The sequence below is a fragment of the Vipera berus genome, assembly GCF_964194415.1.
Source record: "Vipera berus genome assembly, chromosome: 5".
Lineage (NCBI taxonomy): Eukaryota > Metazoa > Chordata > Lepidosauria > Squamata > Viperidae > Vipera > Vipera berus.
In genome coordinates this window covers 23,798,079-23,823,027 of record NC_138207.1, presented here as the reverse complement: position 1 = coordinate 23,823,027, position 24,949 = coordinate 23,798,079, and the positions used below count along the sequence as shown (strand labels likewise).

The 24,949-nt window shown below is 36.1% G+C and overlaps 2 protein-coding genes across 2 annotated transcripts in view; one reads left to right on the top strand and one right to left on the bottom strand.

Annotated features, from left to right (window-relative positions):
* Window positions 1–24,949, bottom strand: part of VEPH1 (ventricular zone expressed PH domain containing 1) — a gene marked incomplete at its 5' end in the record, with an annotated part of 120,327 nt that overhangs the window by 93,310 nt on the left and 2,068 nt on the right. Inside the window, 2 exons of the mRNA XM_081328516.1 lie at window positions 11,626–11,800; window positions 16,941–17,156. Of these exons, the coding sequence (XP_081184642.1) occupies window positions 11,626–11,800; window positions 16,941–17,156 (391 nt within the window). The remainder of the gene's footprint in view (window positions 1–11,625; window positions 11,801–16,940; window positions 17,157–24,949) is intronic.
* Window positions 149–7,064, top strand: PTX3 (pentraxin 3; the record flags this gene model as incomplete). The annotated part of the gene is made up of 3 exons (XM_081328517.1): window positions 149–426; window positions 699–1,238; window positions 6,445–7,064. Exons 1-3 carry the CDS (start codon window positions 294–296, stop codon window positions 7,062–7,064), a joined length of 1,293 nt encoding a protein of 430 aa, XP_081184643.1. The 5' UTR covers window positions 149–293.

The window sequence follows — 24,949 nt, the reverse complement described above, 5'->3', positions numbered from 1 at the left end:
CATTTCTCCCCTTTCACTCCTTACTAATCCACCCCCATTTCAGACTTACAAGGTTCAGGATTGTGCAATCTCCATACCTCCCCCTTCCTTACAGTTCCCATCCAAAAAAATTAATAATAACCAGAAGCACTCCTCTTACAGCACCAGGACTAGAATTACTCATTCATTCAAGCTCAGGCATTCACCCAGTATTATTTAAGGGCTTTCTCTCTTGGAATCATCTCTGCTCCAGTCTTGCTAGAGACTAAGACACCGAGAATTTTAAGGAAGCTTTTGGGAAATTTTATCCAAAAATGTTTTGTTTTATTATTCTGTTTTTTGCTCTATGTTATTCTTCATTTACTCAGAACACAGATGAGTATGATGATCTCTTCTTCCTGAATTTTGATAATGAAATAGAAAGTGTAATTCCTGCAACTGAAGAAAGTAAGTATTTTGCATTAACAGCAGGATTAATAATCTTATTGTTACAAAATCTGCAGTTAGCAAACTTAAACATAGCAATGTTTCAGAATGTTCATTTAGTCAAGGAAGAAGGCAGGAAAATTTCTCTGCTCTTATTTCTAGCTCATGCCCTTCCTTCTTTTCTAGAGAAAGAAAGCATGGAAATAACCTTGGAATATATATTTCTTTAAACAGCTTCTTTTGTGAGAATAAGTTCAAATGTAGAATAATGTTTACTGTGTGCTCTGTTTCAGCCATTTCATGCGATTGTCAGCGAGAACACACAGAATGGGACAAGCTCTTCATTATGCTTGAGAATTCCCAGATGAAGGAAAACATGCTGATTGAGTCTCTGGATGAAGTCCTTAAGGTGGAGCTGCAGATGCTGAGAGCAGAAATGCTGCAGTTTGTGAAAAACTTTGCTGGCACATGCACCACATATCTCGAGAAAACAACCTCTCAGTTCTGGAGCCAAATGGACCAGATGATAACAAAGGGCAGAGTTTCTGGAGGTAGGTCTGGGATGCTTCATGAGATCAAGCAAGAAAAGATTCTCCAAGACATTCTGCAATTAAACCAAAATCTTTCCAACCGACTAAGCCAGCTTGAGCATGTCTGGCAGTGGAGAGGCGAAGAGGGTGATCAGCAGAGCCATTCATCGGAGGAAGGTAGAGTCGGCTACATAATGCATGGAAGCAATTTCATGTTGAAGTCGCTGTGGCAAGAGCTGCAGGAAACAAAAGCTGAACTAAAAGAATCTCAGAAGAAGACCACGAAGCCTTCATTGCCAGCTGGTGAGTCAGACTTTTTTCTAGTTGCCTTATAAATTCATTCCCAACTAACCACGTTAACCATAACTTTGTTCAACCTTACCTGATGCTTTGCTTATAGAGAAAGGGGCATCATTATTATAAATTTGGAGAGAACTGGGTGGGAGCATGTCCAGCACCAAACAATATAAACTCAAAGTGTAGTATGGAAGTCACTGCGAGTATTCACTGCTTCAGCTATGTTGCTGTAGCTTAAAATATGTTCACTTGGCCAATAGAAGCTCCAAAAACATCTATAAATAACTTATTAGTAAAGCAATGATGAAGTTTTGCTAAGTCATTTGTAGTTATTCTCTTCCATTCTTATTTTTATTTTGCAAAGCCAGTAACAATAATTCATTGACAGTCCCAATCAATTCAGTTTTCTGGCTGTTCCTCTGCTCTGTCTTCTTCTAACATACCTGCTGATTCCCTCACTGCATTCCTCAGGGGCTACTTCTGAACACAATTTGACCTTGTGAGCTCACTCATTATGTCAACAGACTATTCATCAATTTAATTCTCACGCTTCAGGGCATAAACAGATCCTCCACAGGGGTTCAGGAAAGTAGAATAGCTTAGACTCTGTGAAGCACAACTGCACAGCCATATATCACAAAGATTCCCCTGAACCGTTCCAGTTGCCTTTTAATACCCAATCTGAACATGCCGTGATTTATGCTAAGATAAATAATGAAACTATTTATGTTAGATAGCTTTGAAACATATTCTCTTGCCCCATTTAAATCTAACTTATTATTTTTAAGGCAGCAGTATTCTTCATACCTAGCTGTTTTTTGAGGCTGATTTTAAATAACTATTGGTATAATATAGAAAGAATGACATAGTCTCATGTAATTAACCACAGAAAAGAGTTTGCCAGTTACAGAAGGTTCTTGCTATTCTGTGACATTCCATAGACTGATTAGTGATCTCTGAAGCAGCAACTGCCTATGATTCTGAATCACTGCTTTTATTTTATAAAAATATAGTAGTGTTGAGAAATAAGCAGATGGTTAAATAACTCGTGCTGTGTGTTGTCTATTCATTTGTCCAAAAGGTTTGTAAGAATCACAGTCAATATCTAGAGGCCCTTTCAAATGTAAGTGAAAAGCGAAAAGTTCTACATAGCCAAGCATCCTAATTTTGGGTAGTAATTCTATTAATTTACAACTGTTCCAGAAAAATGTTACTTTAATTTGAACAAGCTGAGAAGAAATACGTTTGGATTAGCACGTGATGGAAAGCATAATGTAGATGATGCTCTACTGCTCACACTGATTAATTTTCTAAAAGTAAAGTCACATCAAAAATCTGTGCTTAAAAATAGTTATTATTTTGCTACTTTCTAAAAGGCTCACATCTGTCTTTAAAGAATTATAGAAATTCCTGATGGATCCTGAGTGATTTAATGGAGAGGATAGGAAAATATTAACAATATACTTCTTGATCAGCCATTTGTTTTGCCAAGAATAGATATGTAGAATTAATTTATCAAATAATCTTAATAACTGTGTATTATTACATATGATAATATGTAATAACTATATATTATAACTATATATTAAAACTAATCAAGGAAAAACAAACCTAGAACTAAGGTAAAATTTCCTGACAGAACAATTAATCAATGAAACAGCTTGCCTTCAGAGGTTGTGGGTGCTCCATCACTGGAGGTTTTTAAGAAGAAACTGGACAGCCATTTGTCTGAATTGGTATAGGCCAGTCTCCTGTTTGTGAAGGCGGTTGGACTAGAAGACCTCTGAGGTGCCTTCCAACTCTGTTATTATGTTATTTTGTTATACAGTATTCATGTCATAAAGTTAAACCAATTCATTGAGCATTCATTGTGCAAAGATTTTACTAAAGTACCCCAAAAGCACTTTTAGCACTGTTTACTCTTGGATACTTCCCACAAAGTTTTGCATTATGCTCTCAAAATTTCAAAATGGTGTTCATAGGAAGTCCAGAGAATGTCATCTTTGAATGTCTATTTCTCCCCCATCCTATTTTTTTTATATTTGCTTTTGCCAGAAAAACCCACCAGAGAGGTAAGAATGGAATAGTTGAACAATTTCTTTTGTTTGATAATGCTAGCAGCCATCAGTGTAAGCTATCTTGATTTCTGTGAGAAAGTCATGCCATAAGTAACCATCTGCTCTTCCCTTCCCTTTTCAACATCTCATAATAAAAATGTGTGGTATGCTTTGTCAAACTGTTGTAAGCTTCCCAACTCGACTTCACTTTGGCTACTGCCTGAGAGAGAGAATCTCACAATGGAATGATGTCACACATGTTTCCCATTACTAGTCGCTACAGAAGACAGGGAGGAGTGGGATAAAAAGATTGGTCTTTTCTAAAATTTGGAGGAAAATGCATGGCCCAATTGAACTAATCTATGAAGTGCTAAGTCCAACATAACTCCACCAAATTTGCAGGGCCTGTTCTTAATTTGCCATGTTTTGACCAATGATATCACTCAGTTCTATTTGTTTTGACAAAGAGGAGGCAATTCGTAATTTGATTAAGAACAAAAAGACTGACTTTATAAAAAATATTCCACAGATCCCTCTGGAAATCTTTTTTCCCCAAAAGAGTTTTCAGCAACTGGTTTTGATTTCTCACATATTTTGGATTTCTGCCAGGTATTTTTAAGGGGTTTTATGATCACACTATTGTTGGTGACTTATAAAGCTGGTTTTCATTTTGTCTACCCTTGATAATAAAGTTAGAAATTTTGATAATTAAAAAGCCATGTCACTACACAGAGCTCTTTGCCCTTTGAAGAAGTATTCCTGCATATTTTCATGACCCATTGCCCCTATTCTCAGTGGTGAAAGCATTTTAACATTCTTAGAACTCAAAGCATATGTCACCAGCACAACATGAGAAAATAGAAAAAGTATACTAATTATTGCAGCTGTTATTTCAATATTTATTTTACTTCAAGTTCAAAGAATCTAAAATGTGATGTTGTTGATTATTCATCATGCTGTATCTCAATTTCCTGTAATTGCTCTCTCATACATTTATTAAAATATTTTAAATTGTCAACTGAGTTCAAGTCCCATGAAAGCCAACTAGCTGACCTTGGGCCAGTCACCCTCTTGCAGTCCAACCCACCTCACAGGATTGTTGTGGGGAAAATAGGAGGAAAAAGATATGGTGGATATATTTGCTGCCTTGAGTTGTTTGTAAAAATAATAAAGGTGGGAAATAAATAAGCAAGCACAGAAAGTATAATTATAATTCAATAAAGTTTTGGTTTCTTATTGCTTCAAATTATCCTATAGATCTTATTATTTTTATACAGTTGTCTTTTTGAACATAATGGTAGATTACGACATGGAAAATTTATTCTAGACCATGAGTTTTCAATCCATGAAAATGCATAACTTCTCACTTTAGGATAACAACAACAACAACAACAACAACAACAACAACAACAACAACAACAACAACAACAACAACAATAATAATAATAATAATAATAATAATAATAATAATAATAATAATAATAATAATAATAATGTTGGAAGGGACCTTGGAGGTCATCTAGTCCAACCCCCTGCTCAGGCAGGAAACCTTATACCATTTCAGGCAAATGGCTGTCCAGTCTCTTCTTAAAAACCTCCAGTGTTGGAGCATTCACCACCTCTGGAGGCAGGTTGTTCCACTGGTTAATTGTTCTAACTGTCAGGAAGTTTCTCCTTAGTTCTAGGTTGCTTCTCTCCTTGACTAGTTTCCATCCGTTGCTTCTTGTCCTGCTTTCAGGTGCTTTGGAGAATAGCTTGACTCCCTCTTCTTTGTGGTAGCCCCTGAGATATTGGAACACTGCTATTGGATAGCATAAGATAATTGGTTTTTTCAAATTGGAAAATGATATAAAGTATTTTTTCTGATGGTTAAAATAGCCAAGGATTCAGTGTAACACTCTGATAAACTTCAATACAGATTGAGATAGATATTTTATAAACATACTCTATAAATTATTCCACTGATAAAGATCTGCTACTTTCTTCTCCTTTCTCATTTCAACATGCTGAATTTAAACAGATATAGAGGTGCATATAGCCCACACATAAAACAATTAGATTACTTTCATTTGTAATTATAGATGCATTTAACTCTTAATATTTTGCTAACAAATTTCTGTTTATTTTCCATTTCATTTGTTGTAATAATCATAAATTGGATTTTATAAATTTAAAAATATAAGGTAGAAACTGTTTTCGTTGATGTAATAAAAAAAATCCAATGATTTGCTAATGCTAATCAGAAAACCCCCCCTCTAATCCTTATGATAGTATATAATCAGAAAATAAATACACAAGTTTTAGGAAACTCTAGTTCTTTAATGTGCTGTTTGCCAAATAGAAATTCTAACAATGTTATGTAATTTTTGAAATGGCCAAATATTTACATATATTCACACATCATGAGTAAAAATGTTTCTGAGTGAAAATTAGTGACAAAGGGTTTCTCCCCCACCCCACTCTACATGGCATAGAGATGGACCTCCAAAGAAATTATGAAATTATGAAAGTAAATGAGGAAAATCTATGGGAATCTCCTGGGGGTTTACTGAAAGAGTTAGATATCAGCATGAGATTAGTTACACGTAACAAAAAAGTATGTTATTTGAAATTGTTTTCCAATTATTGCATCACAATATAAATTCTTGATGAACAGAGGATTATCTAATTCAGTATGAGATGGTCTCAGATTCCTAGTGTCTTTGCTCCCTTTCCTTTTCAAAGATTGTGGAGTATGTGGGCATTTTTTTTGGTCTCTTCAAATCAGTGTTGACTCATGGCAACTGCATAGAGTAAGTCCCTGTAGTTTACTTGGTAAGATTCCAGAAGTGGTTTGCCATTGCGTTCTTCCTAGGGCTGAGAAAAAGTGACTGGCCTAAGTTCATCCAACTGACTTTGTCCCCAAGGCAGAACTAGAACTCATAGTCTCTTGTTTCTAGTTAGTGTCTTAACCACTATACCAAACTGTCTGTCTTAAAAGATATTACAAAAAGTGAATTTATTTGCTTAAAATCCATTGCTACTTATAATACAGTTGCCTGATTAATCAACATATAATTTAACTGATACTTAGAACTATACTACATTACGATGACCCCAGATATGCATGAGCCTTGAATATAATTGATAACAATTACATTCTGTCGTTCTTACAGGTTGTGAAACAGTTATTTTATTCCCAATGCGTTCTAAAAAGATCTTCACGAGTGTTCATCCAACTGGTGAGATGGCACTCTTCTCCTTCACTGCCTGCACATGGGTTAAGGTAACCGAAGCATTGGACAAAACTATTGTATTCTCATATGGAACGAAGAATAATCCCTATGAAATTCAGCTTTATCTGAACTATGACTCTATGGTTCTCGCCGTAAAAAGTAATTTCAACAAGATATCTGCCCCAAAGTTAATTTCTTCTGGAGAGTGGACTCACATCTGTAGTACTTGGAGTTCAGTCAATGGAACTGTATCTTTATGGATAAATGGAAAGGTTGTGGTCACCTCTTCAGAAATAGCTGAAGACCACATAATCCCAGATGGTGGAATTTTGCAGATTGGCCAGGAAAAGAATGGCTGCTGTGTTGGAGGCGGTTTCAATGAATCTTTAGCTTTTTCTGGAAAAATAACTGGCTTTAATATTTGGGACCGAATCCTCAGTGACAAAGAGATAAAAAGACAATCTGAAGAAGATGCATGTAATAACCGTGGCAACATAGTAGGCTGGGGAGTTACAGAGATTCTGCCTCATGGAGGGGCTCAGTATGTTTTTAGCCCCTGAATTAATGTTCTTCAAAACTCTATATAAAATCAAACCAATAAACAGAACTTATAAAATCTGAATATATATACATATATTTAGAACTGGTCCATAATACAGCTTCCACAGGAAAAACAGAGGTATAAACAACACTCAGAAGCCAGTTATCTCTGCTTCACACAAGAAACTTTGAATGAGGCTTCACATGGCAAGAAGTCTTTGGATGACTGCCATGTCTACTACTATAAGCCAAAATCTCTGCTTTCCAGATTCTGTAAAAAAGAACAGTGCTGTCATAAATGGGAGATAGCTCTCCACAAATGGTTATAGCTGCTTTCAGAACAAGTACTTGCTAAGCCAGTAAAATGAATTTTATCCAAATGAAATCTCATTCATAGAGAAATCATGTATGTAGGGCATAATTTAAAATTGCTATCATAATGAAAACTAAAATATACATTGTTAAAAGTCAGCATGTAAACATGCTGGTCTAGACTGCTATATGGATCCAACATTCTCTAAGCACATATTTTAATCATACCCAAAACTATTTTTTGGAACATACTCTGAATTACATGATTAGCATGTATTATGATGAGAAGGTTAAGTAGCTGTAATCACATTGAAAATGTTGCTAGCAGGAACTCCTGGTTGGATTATCCTTGTTGATAAAATTTAAGGGGAAGTGTGGAGCTATAAGTAAGCCATAATAAAGTTGAAGGGAGTGGGGTTCTGCAGATCCCAGGAAAGTTAGAAAATGTCAAAATGAAATCTAGAAGAAAACAGTAATCAATCATTTCTGGATTGTTGCCAAGAAAATTATAGGAAGATGGCTCAAATCCTTTAGGCAATTTTTGTTACTGAATAATAAGATTTTTTTGGGGGGGGGGGGAAACCTAGCTACTGGAAAGAAAGGTGAATTTTCAATAGTAAATCTATAGATGAGGATATGGCTAAAACAAAGTGACAAAGTAGTCTGGTCATTGTCAAAATCAGAACTGAAAGACAAGTAAGTTTATCTTTTACAAAGACAAACAATGTAATAAGCATGGATCAAACAAATCTTGAAACTATTAGAATGGAACTGAAGCATGCTAAATTAGATATTTTCTCAATCAGTGAACGTTGGTAGACTGCAATGGATCACCTTAGTTCAGATGATAATGTGATATATTATTTAGAGCATGAATAAGAGATGGAATGACAATGACACTCCAAAAGAATATCACTAAGTTTGTACTGGCTATAAACCAATAAACAATAGGTTGATATTTATTAGAATTAGCATATATTCATTGAAAGAACATCATTGTTATACAAATGTGTGCTGCTATTTCAAACACAACAAAAGATGATATTAAGGAAATCTATAGTAATTTGCAAGAGGTGCTAAATATAACAGCAGAAAAGACTGTAGTATCTCTGGTGCGTAGTTTGTTAAACACAATGTACAATAAATAGTTTAATACAGTTTTTGCAAAGATAATTCTTTGTTCATTGCAAATGCCTCCTTCAAATAACACATGTACCTCACTAGATTGACATCAGAATAAAATGTATTATAATATAGGAAAAAGAATTGCAATCCAATCAGCCAGATCCCTTCCAAATGTATATTATAGAACACACTATATCAAATTCATATCGTGTCAAACTGGTGTGCCAGCAAGATTGAATTTGGAGACATACAGTCAGACTATAAAATCAAAACAGAGAACAAATCAATATGCTTATGCAAGAGAATATCTGAGGAATTGTGGAATTAGAAAAGAGACACTGTGAAAACCGAAGTGGAACAAACTCTCCCCCAAATTTCAAGGCAGAAAATTCTAACTGGCTTTCAGAACAATCTATCATGATAGCCAGGGATAGATGAATAATGAAAGCATTGGTCAAAAAGAAGGATGTACTATAGTTAAACACAAACTTTCAAGAAAAAAAAGATAAGGGAAGGTATCACAGTTAGTAATAGAGGAAATTAACAAGGAAAAAGGAAAGACTTTTAAAAGATAATCAGAAAGATAACTCTAATAAATTACAGTTAAAGTAGAACTTTTCAAGAAATCTAACAGAAGCAAATGAGATTACAGGGAAATGAACAGATAGAAACTAATAATAGTTTTACAGACTGGTAGTACAGAATGACATAAATATGAGTAAATTATATTTCAAAATTAACTCTTCTTGGAATTATTGAAGAGAGCCAATCAACAGGTATCAAATGAAAAAGCAAAATTAAAACTGCAGAAGAAGAGACAATTAAAGTGCTAAGAGCTCTATGTCAACAATGAGCAAGAAACTACTGTAAGAACTGAGTACACTTTAAGCGTATGATACATATTAAGACAAAGATATTGTCAATCAACAGTGAAGAAGTGAAGATGAAGGAAGCTATGCTGTCTTATGGGACCCTTTAGTTTGTAGGCTTTATTTTTTTTAATGTGAATTTTGCAACTGGACTATTTAAATATTCTGAAGCAATAACTTTTTTCTATTTTTATGACGTATGTACATCTTCATAAAGTTAGCATCTTGTCCAAGGAACTTTTAATACTGAAAGGCTACCTTGCATTGAGGATGACTGCAGTTTTCTGGTTTGAAATTAATATAGCTGTATTATATTGTAAAATAAACTGATTTTGTATTGACTTTATTGAAACTATTTTTTTATAAAATTGAGTTGTAAATAAAAAAAATACTTTATCACATTGATATTACATTCATTTTCTTTAGGTTGTTCAGAATACAAAGCAAGCACTAAGGCAGAATGTAAGAGGACCCCTTTCTGCTGAATTTCTTATCTATAAAATCATGTCTCTAAAAGCAGAACAATCTCAAAACGAATAGATGCCAGAACCAGGAACACTGAAGATTATGACGGAGTTATATTAGCATGTTAGCATTCGTTGTACCAAAACAATACAATAGTCTTCCCTTAAGCATGAAAGTTGGCTGTGTGTCTTTGGACCAGTCAGCCCTCTCTATGACCAATCCACCACATAGGGTTGTTATTATGGAGAAAATAGAGGAGGGAGTACTAGGTATGAACGTTGCCTTAAGTTGAACCAAAAATAATTACAAGTTTTTTAAAAAAAACAACACAGTCAGACATATAAAAAGAAATATACCATAGATTATTGCAAAATTACAGAGACCTCCAAATTGAATAGATAAAGCATTTGACTGAAATAGGTTGTTAGTAATATGATACAGGCACCTCCAACACACTGGTGCCTCCAGATGTATTTGATTTCAGTTCACATAATCTCTCAACCAGCATGACTACAGATAACAGACTCTCCACAGTAATTCTTTTTGTTTCTTTAGGATGAAAGTTTCAAAGTGAAATGCTGTGAGACTCCTTTGAGTTGATTACATTAGGAAAAAAAGACTCCCCAGGAAGACTCGAATTATACTTTATTGAGATGGACCATAATAACAGAATCTCTCAAGTCTGATTGTACTTTATCTGCCCACCCAATGAATCAGGCAGAATCCTGCCCAAGTCTCCTTTGAATATTATCTTGCTTCCTTAAGGACCTTGGCTTTCATAACTTTTCTTGCTGATTCCCTTCAGGTTCATTTCCCTGATTCACTACAGATTCTTTTTTTTTAATGCTGCTACATATAGGTAGGGTTCTTACTACCTGTTTGAGCACCATAATTTATAGTGATACGGTTAAAGATATAATAGTTTAGTGTATGTATTAACAATTAAGTTTAAATAGGTTAAAGTCAGAAAAAATTAAGGAAAATAATTGGGAAGGACCAAGGCTAACTTTAGTTGTTTTGCACATTTATACGTAAGTTTTCATATGGAATAATTTGATGATGATGATGGTGGTTGTGATGGTGATGATATGATCTATCAGGAGGTAGTTTGAAATAATAAGTGAGATGGGCATTGTTATTAGCGAAAATTGAGTTTTACCTCAATCATCATCACTGGGTTTGTAAATAAATGTTGATTAATTAAATCATAGTTTAATAAACAGGTATTGTTCACTTGCATTTAAATACTTCTAAGGAACATTCTAGCTATATAGAAAGCTATTATAATGCACCATCTGACTGATTGGCCCCCATCCCCAAATGACATGTATAATGTTTGAAGTCACCCTCAGCTTAATTAAACTTTTAAAAATATGTGGAAATTCTTATGAAGTAAAGGTAAAGGTAAAGGTTCCCCCGCACATGCGTGCTAGTCGTTTCTGACTCTAGGGGCCAGTGCTCTTCTCCGTTTCGAAGCCGAAGAGCCAGCACTTGTCCGAGGACGTCTCCGTGGTCATGTGGCCGGCATGACTAGATGCCAAAGGTGCACGGAACGCTGTTACCTTCCCACCGTAGTGGTCCCTATTTTTCTACTTGCATTTTTACGTGCTTTCGAACTGCTAGGTTGGCAGAAGGTGGGACGAGTAACAGGCGCTCACTCTGTTACGCGGCACTCGGGATTCGACCCGCCAAACTGCCGACCTTCTGATTGACAAGCTCAGCGTCCTAACCCACTGAGCCACCGCATCCCTTCTTATGAAGTAGAAGTATACAAATCAAATACAAAATGTACTTTATATGTATTTCTTACCTTGCAGGATGCTTTTTACAATACTTTCGGTATGTTCAGCAAGCAACTCTGCTTTGCTAATTGCAGCAAGGGAGAGATAACTGGATAAATTCCTGCACAATTCTTTGTTACCTCTCTGGAGAAACTTCACTGCAACTGGGACAGCCAAAGCTATGATGGGAGGGCGATTATAATTCTATTGAGGGGGAGGGGAGAACAAAAACAGATTATTGCAGAATTACAGATTACAAATTATTGCATGCACACTCACTTCAGTGTTCTTTCTTATTATTGCATCTGAAAATATCACACGTTTTCATCAGGTGTGTAGGAACAAGCTATTCTGAATTACCTTTACTACAATGATATATAAACATAAAGGTGTACTGTGGAATATCTATCTCTTTAATGATGAAATATAAAATTTATATTTACATAGAGTCATTTTGGATAGTGAGATGGGCAGCATATATATGTAATAAATAATAAATAATAAACTCAGAGATATTGGAATAGTAGATATTCTACATAAACTGAGTTAGTCTTCAGATCCAAATCTTTGTGAAAAGGCGAAAACAGCACTCCAGCAGTACCTTGCGTGATGAAAGAGAAGTTGAACTTTCATATAATTTTCAAAGCTATATAGGGAAGCGCTTCTGAGTGGCAGGATTGCTTTACAGCCCTCCCGTGTTCCCAGTGTCGTGTTGATACGGGAACACGTATCAACACACTTGTCTTCTCCTTTTGCCGACCAAGCAAAGGAGGCCTTCATGCCCTTGTGTTTCCTGGAATGAGTCACTGGGCTGAGAAAGTGCAACTGGTAAGATGGAGATGGGAATCAAAGATGGCCGGGCAGATGCAAGGGGACAGTGTTGCATAACTGGGGTTCGGGAAGGCTTGGGAGGCCTGGCAGGTCTCCGACAGGTGAAGACCGCTTCTTTGGAAGGGGATAAACTCTGTCTGTCTTTAACTGTCAGTCAGTTGGATCAATATTATTAATCTGACAAGGAGCTGGATCAAGGAGTTGATCACAACATAGTTTAAGGAATGAGGTTAAGGAAAGGAAGCGCTAGAAAAGAAAGATTCTTGAAGCAGCTCTCATCAGCATGTCAGAAAAGGAAATTTGGTTGTCTCTTCCTTCCTCATTCTTTAATTCCCAAATTCTTTGGGAAGATTTTTAAACAGCCCAATGAAAGACTCTTTATCTAGAAACAAATAAAGTTATAACTAGTAGCCAGCACAGGTTTGTTAAAAACAGATCATGCCAAACCAATTTTATTTCATTCTTTGACAGTGACTAAATTAGTAGACCAGTGAAATGCTGTGGGGCATAGTATATTTAGACTTCAGCAAGGCATTTGACAAAGTAGACCACAACCTACCTCTTGGTAAGCTAGAAAAATGTGGGATTGACAGCATCACAACCAGATGGATTTGTAACCGGCTGACAAACCGTACTCGTTGAGTAGTCCTTAATGGTACTATATTTACTTGGAGGGAAGTAAGCAGTGGGGGACCACTGGGTTCAATACTCTTTTAATATCTCTTAGATGAGGGAATAGAAGGGATCTTGTCAAATGTGCAGATGACACCAAGCTGGCAGGAATAGCCAACACCCCAGAAGACAAGTTCGGAATCCAAAAAGAATTTGACAGATTTGAACAATGGGCCCTATCTAACAAAATGAAATTTAATGTGGAGAAAATCACGGTTTTACACCTGGGCAAGAAAAATCAAAGGTACAAGTACAGTTTAGGTGAAACCTGGCTCAAAAACAGTAACTGTGAGAGGGACCTTGGAGTCCTAGTGGACGATCACTTAAACATGAGTCAGCAGTGTGTGGCAGCAGCCAAAAAAGCTAATGCAATCCTTGGTTGTATAAACTGAGGCATAGAATCAAAATCATGTGAAGTATTAGTACCGCTTTATAAACCCTCAGTAAGGCCAAATCTAGAATACGGCATCCAATTTTGGTCACCACATTACGAAAAAGATGTTGAGACTTTGGAAAAAGTGCAGATAAGAGCAACTAAGATGATTAAAGGCCTGGAGACTAAAACATGTGAAGAACAGTTGCAAGATTTGGGAATGGCTAGTCTAGAGAAAAGAAGGACTAGGGGAGACATGATAGCAGTATACCAGTATTTGAGCGGCTGTCACAAGGAGAAGGGGGGTTATTTATTTATTTTCCAAAGTATCAGAAGGCAAGACAAAAAACAATGGATGGAAACTAATCAAGGAGAGAAGTAACCTGGAATTAAAGAGAAACTTCCTAACAGTGAGGACAATTAACCAGTGGAACAGCTTGCCTTCAGACGTTGTGAGTCTTTCATCACTGGCGGTTTTTAAGAAGAGACTGAACAACCACTTGTCTGAAATGATATAGACTCCTGCTTGAGCAGGGGGCTGCACTAGAAGACCTCCTAGGTCCCTTCCAGGTGTGTTCTGATTGATTGATTTTAAAAAAACCCAGTTAGTTCATCAATATTAAATGGGTTTTGTCTGGATTCATACAATATCAAAATCATAAATCATGATTAACAAGCCACATTGGCTGTGTTTGTACAACATGCTAAGATTAGACTACAAAACTGAACTGCAGCCTACCTTGATATGTGAAACCATCTTAAAGCTACTGGCTTAGTTTGCTCTTTCCTGGATTTTTCCTATGCCTTTTTTTTAGTACACTTCTAACTGGTCATGAGTTTTCTATGTTCTACTTTAATATACCAGAAATAATATTATAAAAATAGACAACCTAACAAAATTGGGTTAAGTTTTTGATCACATATATTTTCATCAAGTATAATTGATTTGATGGTAGTTAATATATATTCATCAAAAGAGCCTTTAGAGTAAAATGGAGACAATGGAATCTTGTTCTACTTATTAAAGAACTACTGTTTTGAAAATCCACATCTGTTTAGGACCTAGATTTTAACATACTTGGACCTGATCCTAGAGTTCTGAAGCTGAAATAAAAATAATTGAGTCTTGAGAAGTTTTAGCTTGCACTCCATTGATATGAACCAGGTTCTAATTATATGATGCTTCCTTTTGAAAAGGGATTAATATGGTTTTAATATGATTAATATGAATTTAAGGTAAATAAACCTTTAGTATGACTTCTGAACTAACCAGCAGAGCAAAAACAACCCCAACAACAACAAAATATTACTAATACAAACTGTAGTAATGACAGGTTTAAAACTAACTATAATTCTATTCCTTGATTTAGATGGACAACTAAATATTACTGTGGATATAATGCCTGAAAAAACCTTTCTAGTTGATATTTAATAAATATTTAATAAATAAACATGCATTTTTGGTTCAGTTTCTTGTCTTATCTTGGGTTCTATTAACTAATTGCTAATATGTAGTCATATGTAGTGGAATTTGGCCTTTCTTCAAATTATCTGAGTTTTGAAATTTTAGAATAATCTTGAACGTATCAATTGGTGTAAAACTGTACATGAACTGATGTATGGATTTTACTTCCTTTCATCATGTAATAGAATTTGATTAGAGGTTATGACTGAATGATTTGACTCCAGAAACTTATCTTAATTGAAATATGGACTACCATCAAAATAGTGCTTCTTAAACTTTCAAAATGTGCAGTAAAATTTACTGCAAGGCTAGTTGTCAAGCTATGCATTTACAGTAGTGGCCAAAATTGTGGAAACCTTTTGGGAAAAGTGTATTTTTGAGGATTGATGGCTAATAACACCATTTTTTTTGGGGGGGAGTAGTATCATAAAATTATATATCAATGGAAAGATAATTTAATCAAGAACGTAATGCAACAAAGTTTGTTCAATTATATGAACTGTATTCTATGAAAAGGTATAGCCAATAACAAGAAAAAGGAAGCACAACTTGCTTAGGTTGATATCAGGTAGCTTTCCTTCATCTGATTGTAGCCAATGAACATGAGTGTTTAGAGAGCCAATCAGGTGTCATCTTTTTTGGCATGAGCCAATCAGATCACAGTAGGATTCAGATTCTGATGTCATGTATTGAAGCTGAGAGGAGGACATTTGTCAGTGTGTTATGTGATCACTATCAAGTTGGTTGGGCTTTTTGTGTTCTTTCATTTAGTGAGCTTGTAAAATGCAATAAAATTAAAGTAATGGTGCAAAGAGTTGACTGGTTGCCTAGAAAGCAGTGTAAAATAGTATCATTAAGTAAACAAGCCTACAGTTATAAAGAAATTAGAAGAAAAATTGGTGGACACTTAACCAAAGGTGGCATTTCTACTGTACAATTTTTGCATAAGGTTTCCACAATTTAGGCCATTACTGTATCTTTGTGAAACATACAGTACCAGGGACCATGCACAACTTAACGGTATCAGGCCATAGGTTTCTTATACATCATAGTTTGGAAGAATTGAGCAGAGGGATGACATTTTCGTTGACACACATATATAGTCCTGCTTACCAATTTCTGCGTTTTCTAACACATAGCAGAAAATTATTATTCTGAAATATATTTGACCACTTAGAATACATAATATGATTTTGAACACATATTTACAAAGTAGAATCCAGAATGTTTTCCAAATAGCAAGAATGTCTAGTGCTTTAGTTCTGAAGTTGAAAAGGTTCTTAGAAACAGGCATGCATAGCAATTGGATCAGCTGATTTTTGCCCCAGGATTTCATGGTAGCCATACAATCTCAAAAAAAAAAAATAAGTATTTCACTTGAGGTAGCACTAATGTTTGCTCCTCAACTCAACCCACATTTTTTCAGAAATCACATGGCTAGTCTATGAACCCAGAAAAAGTTGCAAGATCTTTAAGGAGGAACCAAGAGATATAATGTATATTTTCATATCTAAAACTCTTTTTTCAGCTTCAGACTAGTGTGGAACACATTCCAAGAAAATACTTTTTGTGAAATCTGATTAAAGAAAGACTATTTTAGACATTCTTCCAAAGGAGAAGAACATTTCAGAGGATTTCTCATGGATGGAGTATCCTTCATTTTATTTTGCTATATGGTGGCCCTCTTCTATGTGAAGATCTTGCCTTTTTTGTGATTTCCCATGCTTCCTTTCTATTTCAAGAAATATATTAAGAGGGAACTTCTCCCATCCTCCTTTTTCAGGATATTTACTACTGTAACCACAAAAGGAATCTTGTCCATGAGAAGTTGTTAGATAATTTCTCTGTCCCTTGGGGGGAAAAATTGAATAAATCATCCACCCAATTTTTCTACTTATAAATTTGCGGGAGAATTTCTAAAGACTGTTTGTGTGCAATGCTATTACAAAAAAGAATTAATCAACATACTCTGAAAAGGTACATCATTGGCAAAACATTCTTACCTGCAAAATGCAGCTCATAATATCGGAGGCAATCTTTGCATGAGGTGTGTCTTCATCTTTACAAAAAGGTTTCAGATTGTGCTCTAAACACGACTCCCAGAGATCAATAAGAGCTTTTCCATGCTTCTCGATGGATTCAGTCTCCCTGATGGCTGAAGTAATTCGAGTGATACAAATCTCCACAACTGCTTGGTCGTTGTCATTCGTCTGGTAGTCCTGATTGAAATAAAATATGATAGCAGTTGAAGACTCTCCTGAATATCTGTCCAAAAGTCCATACCTGGAGGAAGATGTTTATTCTCACTTCGATATTGCCTAGCACCATGGTGGCGAACCTATGGCACGAGTGCCACAGGTGGCACACAGAGCCTTCTCTGTGGGCATGCACGCCATCGCTCCAGTCCTAGGCCTTCAGCTGGGTTTTATAAAACCTTTTCACTTTAGGCCTCCACCGCCATGTGCAAAAAAAAGAGGTTCAATCAATCAATCAATTTCAACTTCTCGCAGGAAAAAAAAGATCTCGCAAAGTTGGAATTGATTGATTGAACTTTTTAGTCCCACCCAGTCTGCTGTTACCACTGCAGCTATGCCCACCCAATGGCCACATCCACCCAATGGGCCACGCCCACTCAATGGCTACACCCACCCAATGGACCACGGTCACCTGGCACCCGACAATACGTAAGTGGGTTTTGGGTTGCAGTTTGGGCACTCGGTGTCTAAAAGGTTTGCCATCACTGGCCTAGCATTTAGACTGGCAGGGAAGCTGCATCATTGTGACTGATGGTTCACTAAAGCACTCAAGCATCTGTCTACACTATACTAAAACCAAGGCTGTAATTTGCATGCCTGATGATTAAATGGCCAGACAACAAAACATATTAAAAACTTTAAACATTTGACCATGGTTTTCATAGATCTGCCAAACCCAGCACATAATGAAAATAAGGTAATCCGAAAGTCACGAAAATACTGACAAAACTAGAATACTTCTACTTTGCCAGGATGGTGCAGTATACACAACTTTGGGACCATATAATTTCTTTACCTGTCTGGACAGGGCTGCATCCAAACTTTTAAGGACAATATTTCAAGTGGCCCCTTGTATAATTAATATGGTTTTAAAGAGAGACATAAAGGCATAAGCCTGTATTATTGCCCGCTAGTTAAAGCTGTAGGTTTTATTGCAACATTATGGATTTTCAAGAATTGGCCATTCTTATCATAGGCTATATTTGAGCAATTACTGCATTTAAATAATCTGCTCAATTGGATCAATTTGCTCTAACAGGAAGAGCTATTCTATCCCCAACCTGTTCTTCTGTGAAACCTTAAGAACAGGATGCTCTTACTAAACATGGTTGGCACTGTTTAATCCTGGTTTCCAGGATCAGACTTCATCTATCAGATGTTTCTATGTGCAGCTAAACACTCCTTCACTTGTTTGTTCTCTTATTTATTTATTAGATTTTTTGATTGGCCATCTTAAGCAACTGGAGCCACTTACAACAACCATAAAACCATTTCAAACAATAAGACAATAAACAAAAAACTTGTTTTGCAACTGTCCCCCTTGGGATGCCCCCCAGCAAGCTCAGTGCTTTCTAACCATACACTCACAGTATCTCATAAAAAACAGATCTTAATGATCTTCTAAAAGGCTAGAGAAGGGGGGGGGATGGGCTCTTGAATTCAAGCAGGAGTGTATTCCACAAGGTAGGGGCAGTATATCTACATCTGAAGGAGGCAATGCTCTATTTATTTAATCATCCATCCATCCATCCATCCATCCATCCATCCATCCATCCATCCATCCAATTTCTATAGTTGCCTGTCTCAATCAATGACTCTTATGCCTCTGTTTTTGTCCTAACACTGCCTAATTCTTGGAGTATGGCCACAATAAACCAAAAAGGTGCAATCCTTAACTTAAAAAAAAGGAATGGTTACCAGGAAGAGGTGCCTATGCCAGCCCATTGAGAACGTTTTCCCTAATGAAATCTTGATGTTTATTTATCCTTTCGCTGTTTTAACATTAAATCCTACGTTTTCTGTGTCAGAATCTTTTAACAGAAAAATCTACTCCGCTTCCTGGTTTTACCTTTTAAAAGATCTTTCTTCTTTCATTTGTATTCATTTTTATTTTTGCTCTGTTTGTTTTACATATAATTTAACTTTTTTGAATTTTTATTCTAATAAAACTACCATGAGAATTTTCCTAAAGGTTTAACAGATAAGCAAATTAATAATGTATAAAGTTTATATCATTCTGGCTTTAGAAACACAATAAGAAGCAAGGAACTTTTTTTTTAATCCCATTTATATCCCACCCTTCTCCGGAGACTCAGGGCGGCTTACAATCTAAAGCACAAATCAATGTGCTTAGCAATAGCCTTCATTCTATGTATATGCCTGCTTATTAGGGCTTTCGGCCCCCCCAGCGGCATTATTACAAAGTCAGCTTATTGCCCCCAACAATCTGGGTCCTCATTTTACCTAGCTCAGAAGGATGGAAGGCTGAGTCAACCTTGAGCCTGGTGGGACGCGAACCTGCACTAACTGCAGGCAGCTGGTGTTACTTAAGGAGGCATTAGCCCACTGCTCCACCAAGGCTCTTCAATAACAAAGTGAATATCTTTATGTAATAGGCACTTCTAGCAGTGCACATTTCAGGGTTCCCTTTTAGAACAGAACATACTCATAAGTAACTGTAACCAGCAGTGGGATTCAACTAGTTTGCACCAATACAGCAGAACCGATAGCTAATTTTTTGTTGCCTGAAAGTGGCATCCACTCAAAGAACCAGTTGTTCACATATCTGAATCCCACCACTGACTATAACATAAATCCTTCTCCCACTAAGAATCCAAGGAGCGACATTTGTCTAAAATCCTTGATTGTTGCCCTCTAGCCCGATTGGCTAAATATATAGGAAGGTCTTTGCTGGAACTTTTTTTGTTCTTTGAATCTTCCTAGGAGCAGAACAGACTGGGTGGAAGAAAAAACCTGAAGCTCACAGATTACGAACTGTAATTCTTTCTGGAATCCATATAAACATCTTAGGGGCAATAAGTAATTAGTGTTTTAGAAATCTGATTTTACTTTGGATATGTTCAGTCTTGCTTGATTTCTGATGAAGCCATTTTCCTTAAGGCTAAATTCCATTTTGGATGGTACTATGCACGATTCCTTTGCTTACGTTTACTCTGTGGATGCTGGTTGTTTTTCTTTAATCCTAACATACAACCATTTCTGCTGTTTTGTGGCTTATTAAAGTAAGTGTCAGTTTGTGCCTCAATGGAGAAGGCTGTAATCTAGTAATATACTTCAGAAGGCTGAAGTGCCTGCAGGTTGACCACCACTTACTGTGGTTAAACAATCTTTGTTAATTAAGAGAAAAGAGAATGCATTTTTATTCTTTGGCTATAATCCTAGATATCTGGTTGAAAAGAGACAACAATTGTACCATGATTCCAAATTATGGAAATCAGTGATTGCTGCACCACCCTGAGCTATCTTGACTGTTGAGATTCTTACAATAGGTAGGATGAAGCTAATCCTTGGTCCTGTGATAACATGGTTAGACAAGACAAGAAATTTGCACTGGTTTGCATTCAAGGATAAGACAGGATGGTCACTATTTCAGTAAAAACCCAGGAGTTTGACAACTTTCCAAAGACAGACCTATTTTGACTGTACGTCCTCTGCTGAGGATTACAATGGCTGGCATTTAGTCCAATGTTTAACAACACATCTTTTCAGAAACTCTGCTGGTAAAACCGATACAATGGCTTGGTGGAACATGTGAAATTTAATAATGAATATGTAGGTTCTATATGGAACCAAGCTTGGGGTTAGCTAACTCTAGAGGTTAAAGACTGATGGTCATGGACTCAATAGTATGACCTACTGGCCCTTGTTTTCTAATCTGGATCATTTGAGCACTGCACCTTTCTTATAGAAATATTTTTTGAGATTATGTATAATAGTCTTCTAGAGAACAAATCATAGAAATTGTACTCGTAGTTATCAACTACCACCAATTGGTCTAATTTATGGTGTTCTGTGGACTATTACAAAACCTATGTTGCTGCAGGATGAAAGTGCTTTATTGAAGAGACTTAATCCCGATCCTTGGCCATTGCTGACAGTAATCCTGTACCATCCCAGCTCCAGAAATCTTTCCATCCATTATGTTACAAGAAACAGGCTCTGAAATATATCTGGTTTAAAGGTTTTATCAGAAGGTTTGACACAGGATTGTTCATGGTGTTTTGGGGGAATAAAGTGAATGCTGTTAAAAATGACAGACCTAGTGCCATTCTGAGACTGAAAGCAGTCCAGCTGGTCCTGATAGAACTGAAGTTCCACATATAAATATTATATAAACCACCCTCGTCTCCACACCCTGAAGCATTAAGTGTGGAGAACATTTTCCAACTGGATAGAAAATGCTAGCAGCAATATAGAAACTTGGCAACTGTTTGGCTGCCAATAGCAGAAGAGTTTCCAATTTTATTGTGACCTGACCCCACTAGCAATTGGATCTAAAATTAATTAGAGAGACTGTCTATGACAGGAAGAAAAAGTATGCATCATGATATGTTGTGTTCTCCTTCTCTAGACTAGAGATCTTTAGACAGATGTTGGATATCAAAGATGCTCAAGTGGATCCTGCATGGATGAGGGGTGTGGATTAGGTTATCTCTGAGGACCCTTCCAATTCTAAATTCTGCGTTAGACAACTGAAATTGAAAATAATGAACCAAGTAAATAAATTTTATTCCCTTGTCCTTCCTTTCTGAGCTTGTACTTTTATAATTACTTGTTTTTATACAAAAATGAATTCAGTTCAAAGACTGTACAGTAATTAAAATTTTCTGTTGCTGCACTCAAATATCATTTATCACATGTCATTTATGATAAGCCTATGTAAATCAGATTGTTAAATCAGAATGAAAGGGACAGTTTAATCCAATATTCAGTTTCCAAAAAACAGCCAGATTCTTACCAAAGGGACATTATGATTACTTGTGAAAATTGTATTTATTAACCTAATTTGTGTTTAAATGACTTTTCAAAATTAAAATATCTGGATATCTAAAAAATGAACTAGAGTAGAATTAGCTGTATCCTTCTATCTGTTTCAATTTAAAGGATTTTATCCTTGGACTATCAGACAAACTAGTCCTTTAAAAAAGGGCCAGGCTGCAGAAGATGTGAGGATTTGTGAAAGAAGACAAATGAAACAAGATAGCAAAGGAAAAAGTGAGGGATAATTGAACCCCCAAAGCTGCCTGAGGCGTATACAGTACAAGCAATGAAGAATGGAGAACGGTATCACAACAGTAGGCACACCTCAAGAACTAGAAGAAGCCCAAAACAATGGCAGTCTCTCCAGAAATTAAATCTGGAGTGTTGGCAATCCAGAAAAACGGCCAGTGATAGCAGCCTCAAGAAGTAGGCTTGTAGAAATAACATCCTGTCCAGAGCTGTATCAACAGGAAGGGATCTACTAGATTCTCCAACATCCCATCCAACAGCAGGTCCAAGCACCAGACCACACATTCCATCTTCTGCATGGCTGCAAGTGACTTTGGGGGAGTTTAGCTGGAAAAAGCAGCATAAATTTCATACTGTGAGATAGGAACCTTAGTCTAAGGTATAGGGGATCGCTGAAGAAATACAATAAGATCTTCCAATGAAAAAAATGTAATTGTACAAGGGTAATTAGATTACCGGTGTGCTTTTAAAGACTTTAAAGCTTAGAAAAATTATCTAACTACAAACAAGACTGGATCTTCAGTTGTCGGACAAGTGCTGAATTTGTAAAATTTCTAATAATAATAATAATAATAATAATAATAATAATAATAATAATAATAATAATAATAATAATAATAATAATAATAATAGACAGCTGCTTATTGGATTTGCTTTGCCTTTGCCTGAGTATGTCCCTATTCCCAAACCTCAGCAATAGTGCATCAATTCCTGAAAAGTCGGTCACAACTGGAAGCGTTACCTAATCTAATCATTTTTAGAACCAGCACCCACCACAATTATCTTGAAGTAATGAATTGTATAATTTTGCTATAGAAAAAGGTATTTCCTTTAGTTGCTATTTGGGAGGGAGGGAGGAAGGAATCCCCCCGTTTTTGGCTGAACATGATGTTTGATATTTATCTACATCATAACTGATTCATCAATGAACATAACTGATCATGCCCATGAGGAAACTGAATTTGTTAAGCTGGAAATGGCATAAATCTATTCCAATTTGCTATCGGGGTATGTAAATATAATTTAAAATCTCACTACTGATTTTATCTTCTCTCTTAATAAGGTCTTAGCATAGTATTTTGGAATTTAAGGGGAGTGTATGATTTCTTTTTTTATTCATTGATTGTAAACAATTAAAACTTTACAGGTAGTCCTCACTTAGGGACTGGTCATTTTATGACTCTTCAAAGTTATGACAGCCATGTAATGGGTGCTTTATGGCCTGTAAAGCATCCCCACCTGTCTAAGTGCTTGTGTCAACCCCTCCATGGTCATGTGACCACGTGTTGGGTGTTATAAACTGTCATGGCATTCCACATTTGTGATTATTATTTTTTTTGCCAGTTTCCAGCCTTTTTTCTGTTTCCAGCAAAAAAAAACCCAACCAATCACATGAATAGTTCACTTAATGATCATGTCATTTCCTTAATGACCTCTGCATTTTCTTAAAGGGGCAGCAGCATTTGCTTAATAATTGCCATGAAAAAGGCCAGAAAATTCCCAGTGAGTGGGTGACTTACAACTGCAACAATTTACAACCATAATTTAAGACCAGGCTCAATTATTATAGTAAGTCAAGGAATACCTCTATTTAACCCAATATAGTAAGATTAACTAGTACAAGTTGTTTTTTGTTGGGGAAATATCAACAACACTTGCTTATTTACACAACAATAGTTTTACTTTTTCACAAATCCCTCTTCCCTTTCCCTCTTACTACTGACATGGCTCCTATTCCCAAAGCTCACTCCGAGTTTTCCTAGTTTTTCCCCACTTGTCTTAAAAGAACATCCCAGTTACACACCTTCCTTCTTCCTAAACCACACATTCTTATCAGAAAGAGTGAGCCTTAATACTCATTGCTGTGTTTGTTCTATTCTATGACAGCAGTATGAATGCTATTCTTTAAAAAATGTTTCTCAGTTGTGAGATATTGAAGAATGCACAGATTTGCTATTAAGTCTGCATTCTATTCTCAGTTGTGGAAAATGACCTATCTTTTTCAAATTCTGAACATTTAAATAATTTTAAAAAGTTTTTTTTTAGGTCAATTATGCATTATTGCTGCCCTCTAGTGGAAACTAATAGCAAATGTTCTCTCCATATTGTCGGATGTTCTATCTATAATAATACTGAATTCAACAGTGATATCAATGAGCTATGGCAGTGACTTAGGTGGATTCATTATTCCATGCATATATTTCAAAGTTACCACAGGTTTCCTGCTGAAATTTGAAAGGGATTTTGTGCGTATGTGTGTGCGTGTGCACGCACACACATGCAGGCACACACATGTGTAGCTGATTGGGTGGTACTTTTGAAAGAAAAAATTCAAAGTAGAACACAGAGATGCTTGATAAGTAACAATTCTTGGAACATATATTCTCCTGTAAGCCTCTCGAGAAAAGCAATAAATGCTCATCATGGGCATCATTTTAATATTCTTTAACACTGGCCAAGGAATATAGAATTCACTGTTTTATTCTACTCCAAATGTATTGTTTCAAGTCAGGTTGTAAGCCATCCAGTCAAAGATACAAATCCTGGGTTTAAATGATTCATATTTGATAATAAGCCAATGACCCTTTTGGCTAGTCTGCCAAATTTCTCAATAATAGTAAATTCTAAGATGCATAAATCTGATGACTGGTGTAATTCATCAGATTTACTGTATTTTCCGGCGTATAAGACGACTGGGCGTATAAGACGACCCCCTACATTTCCTG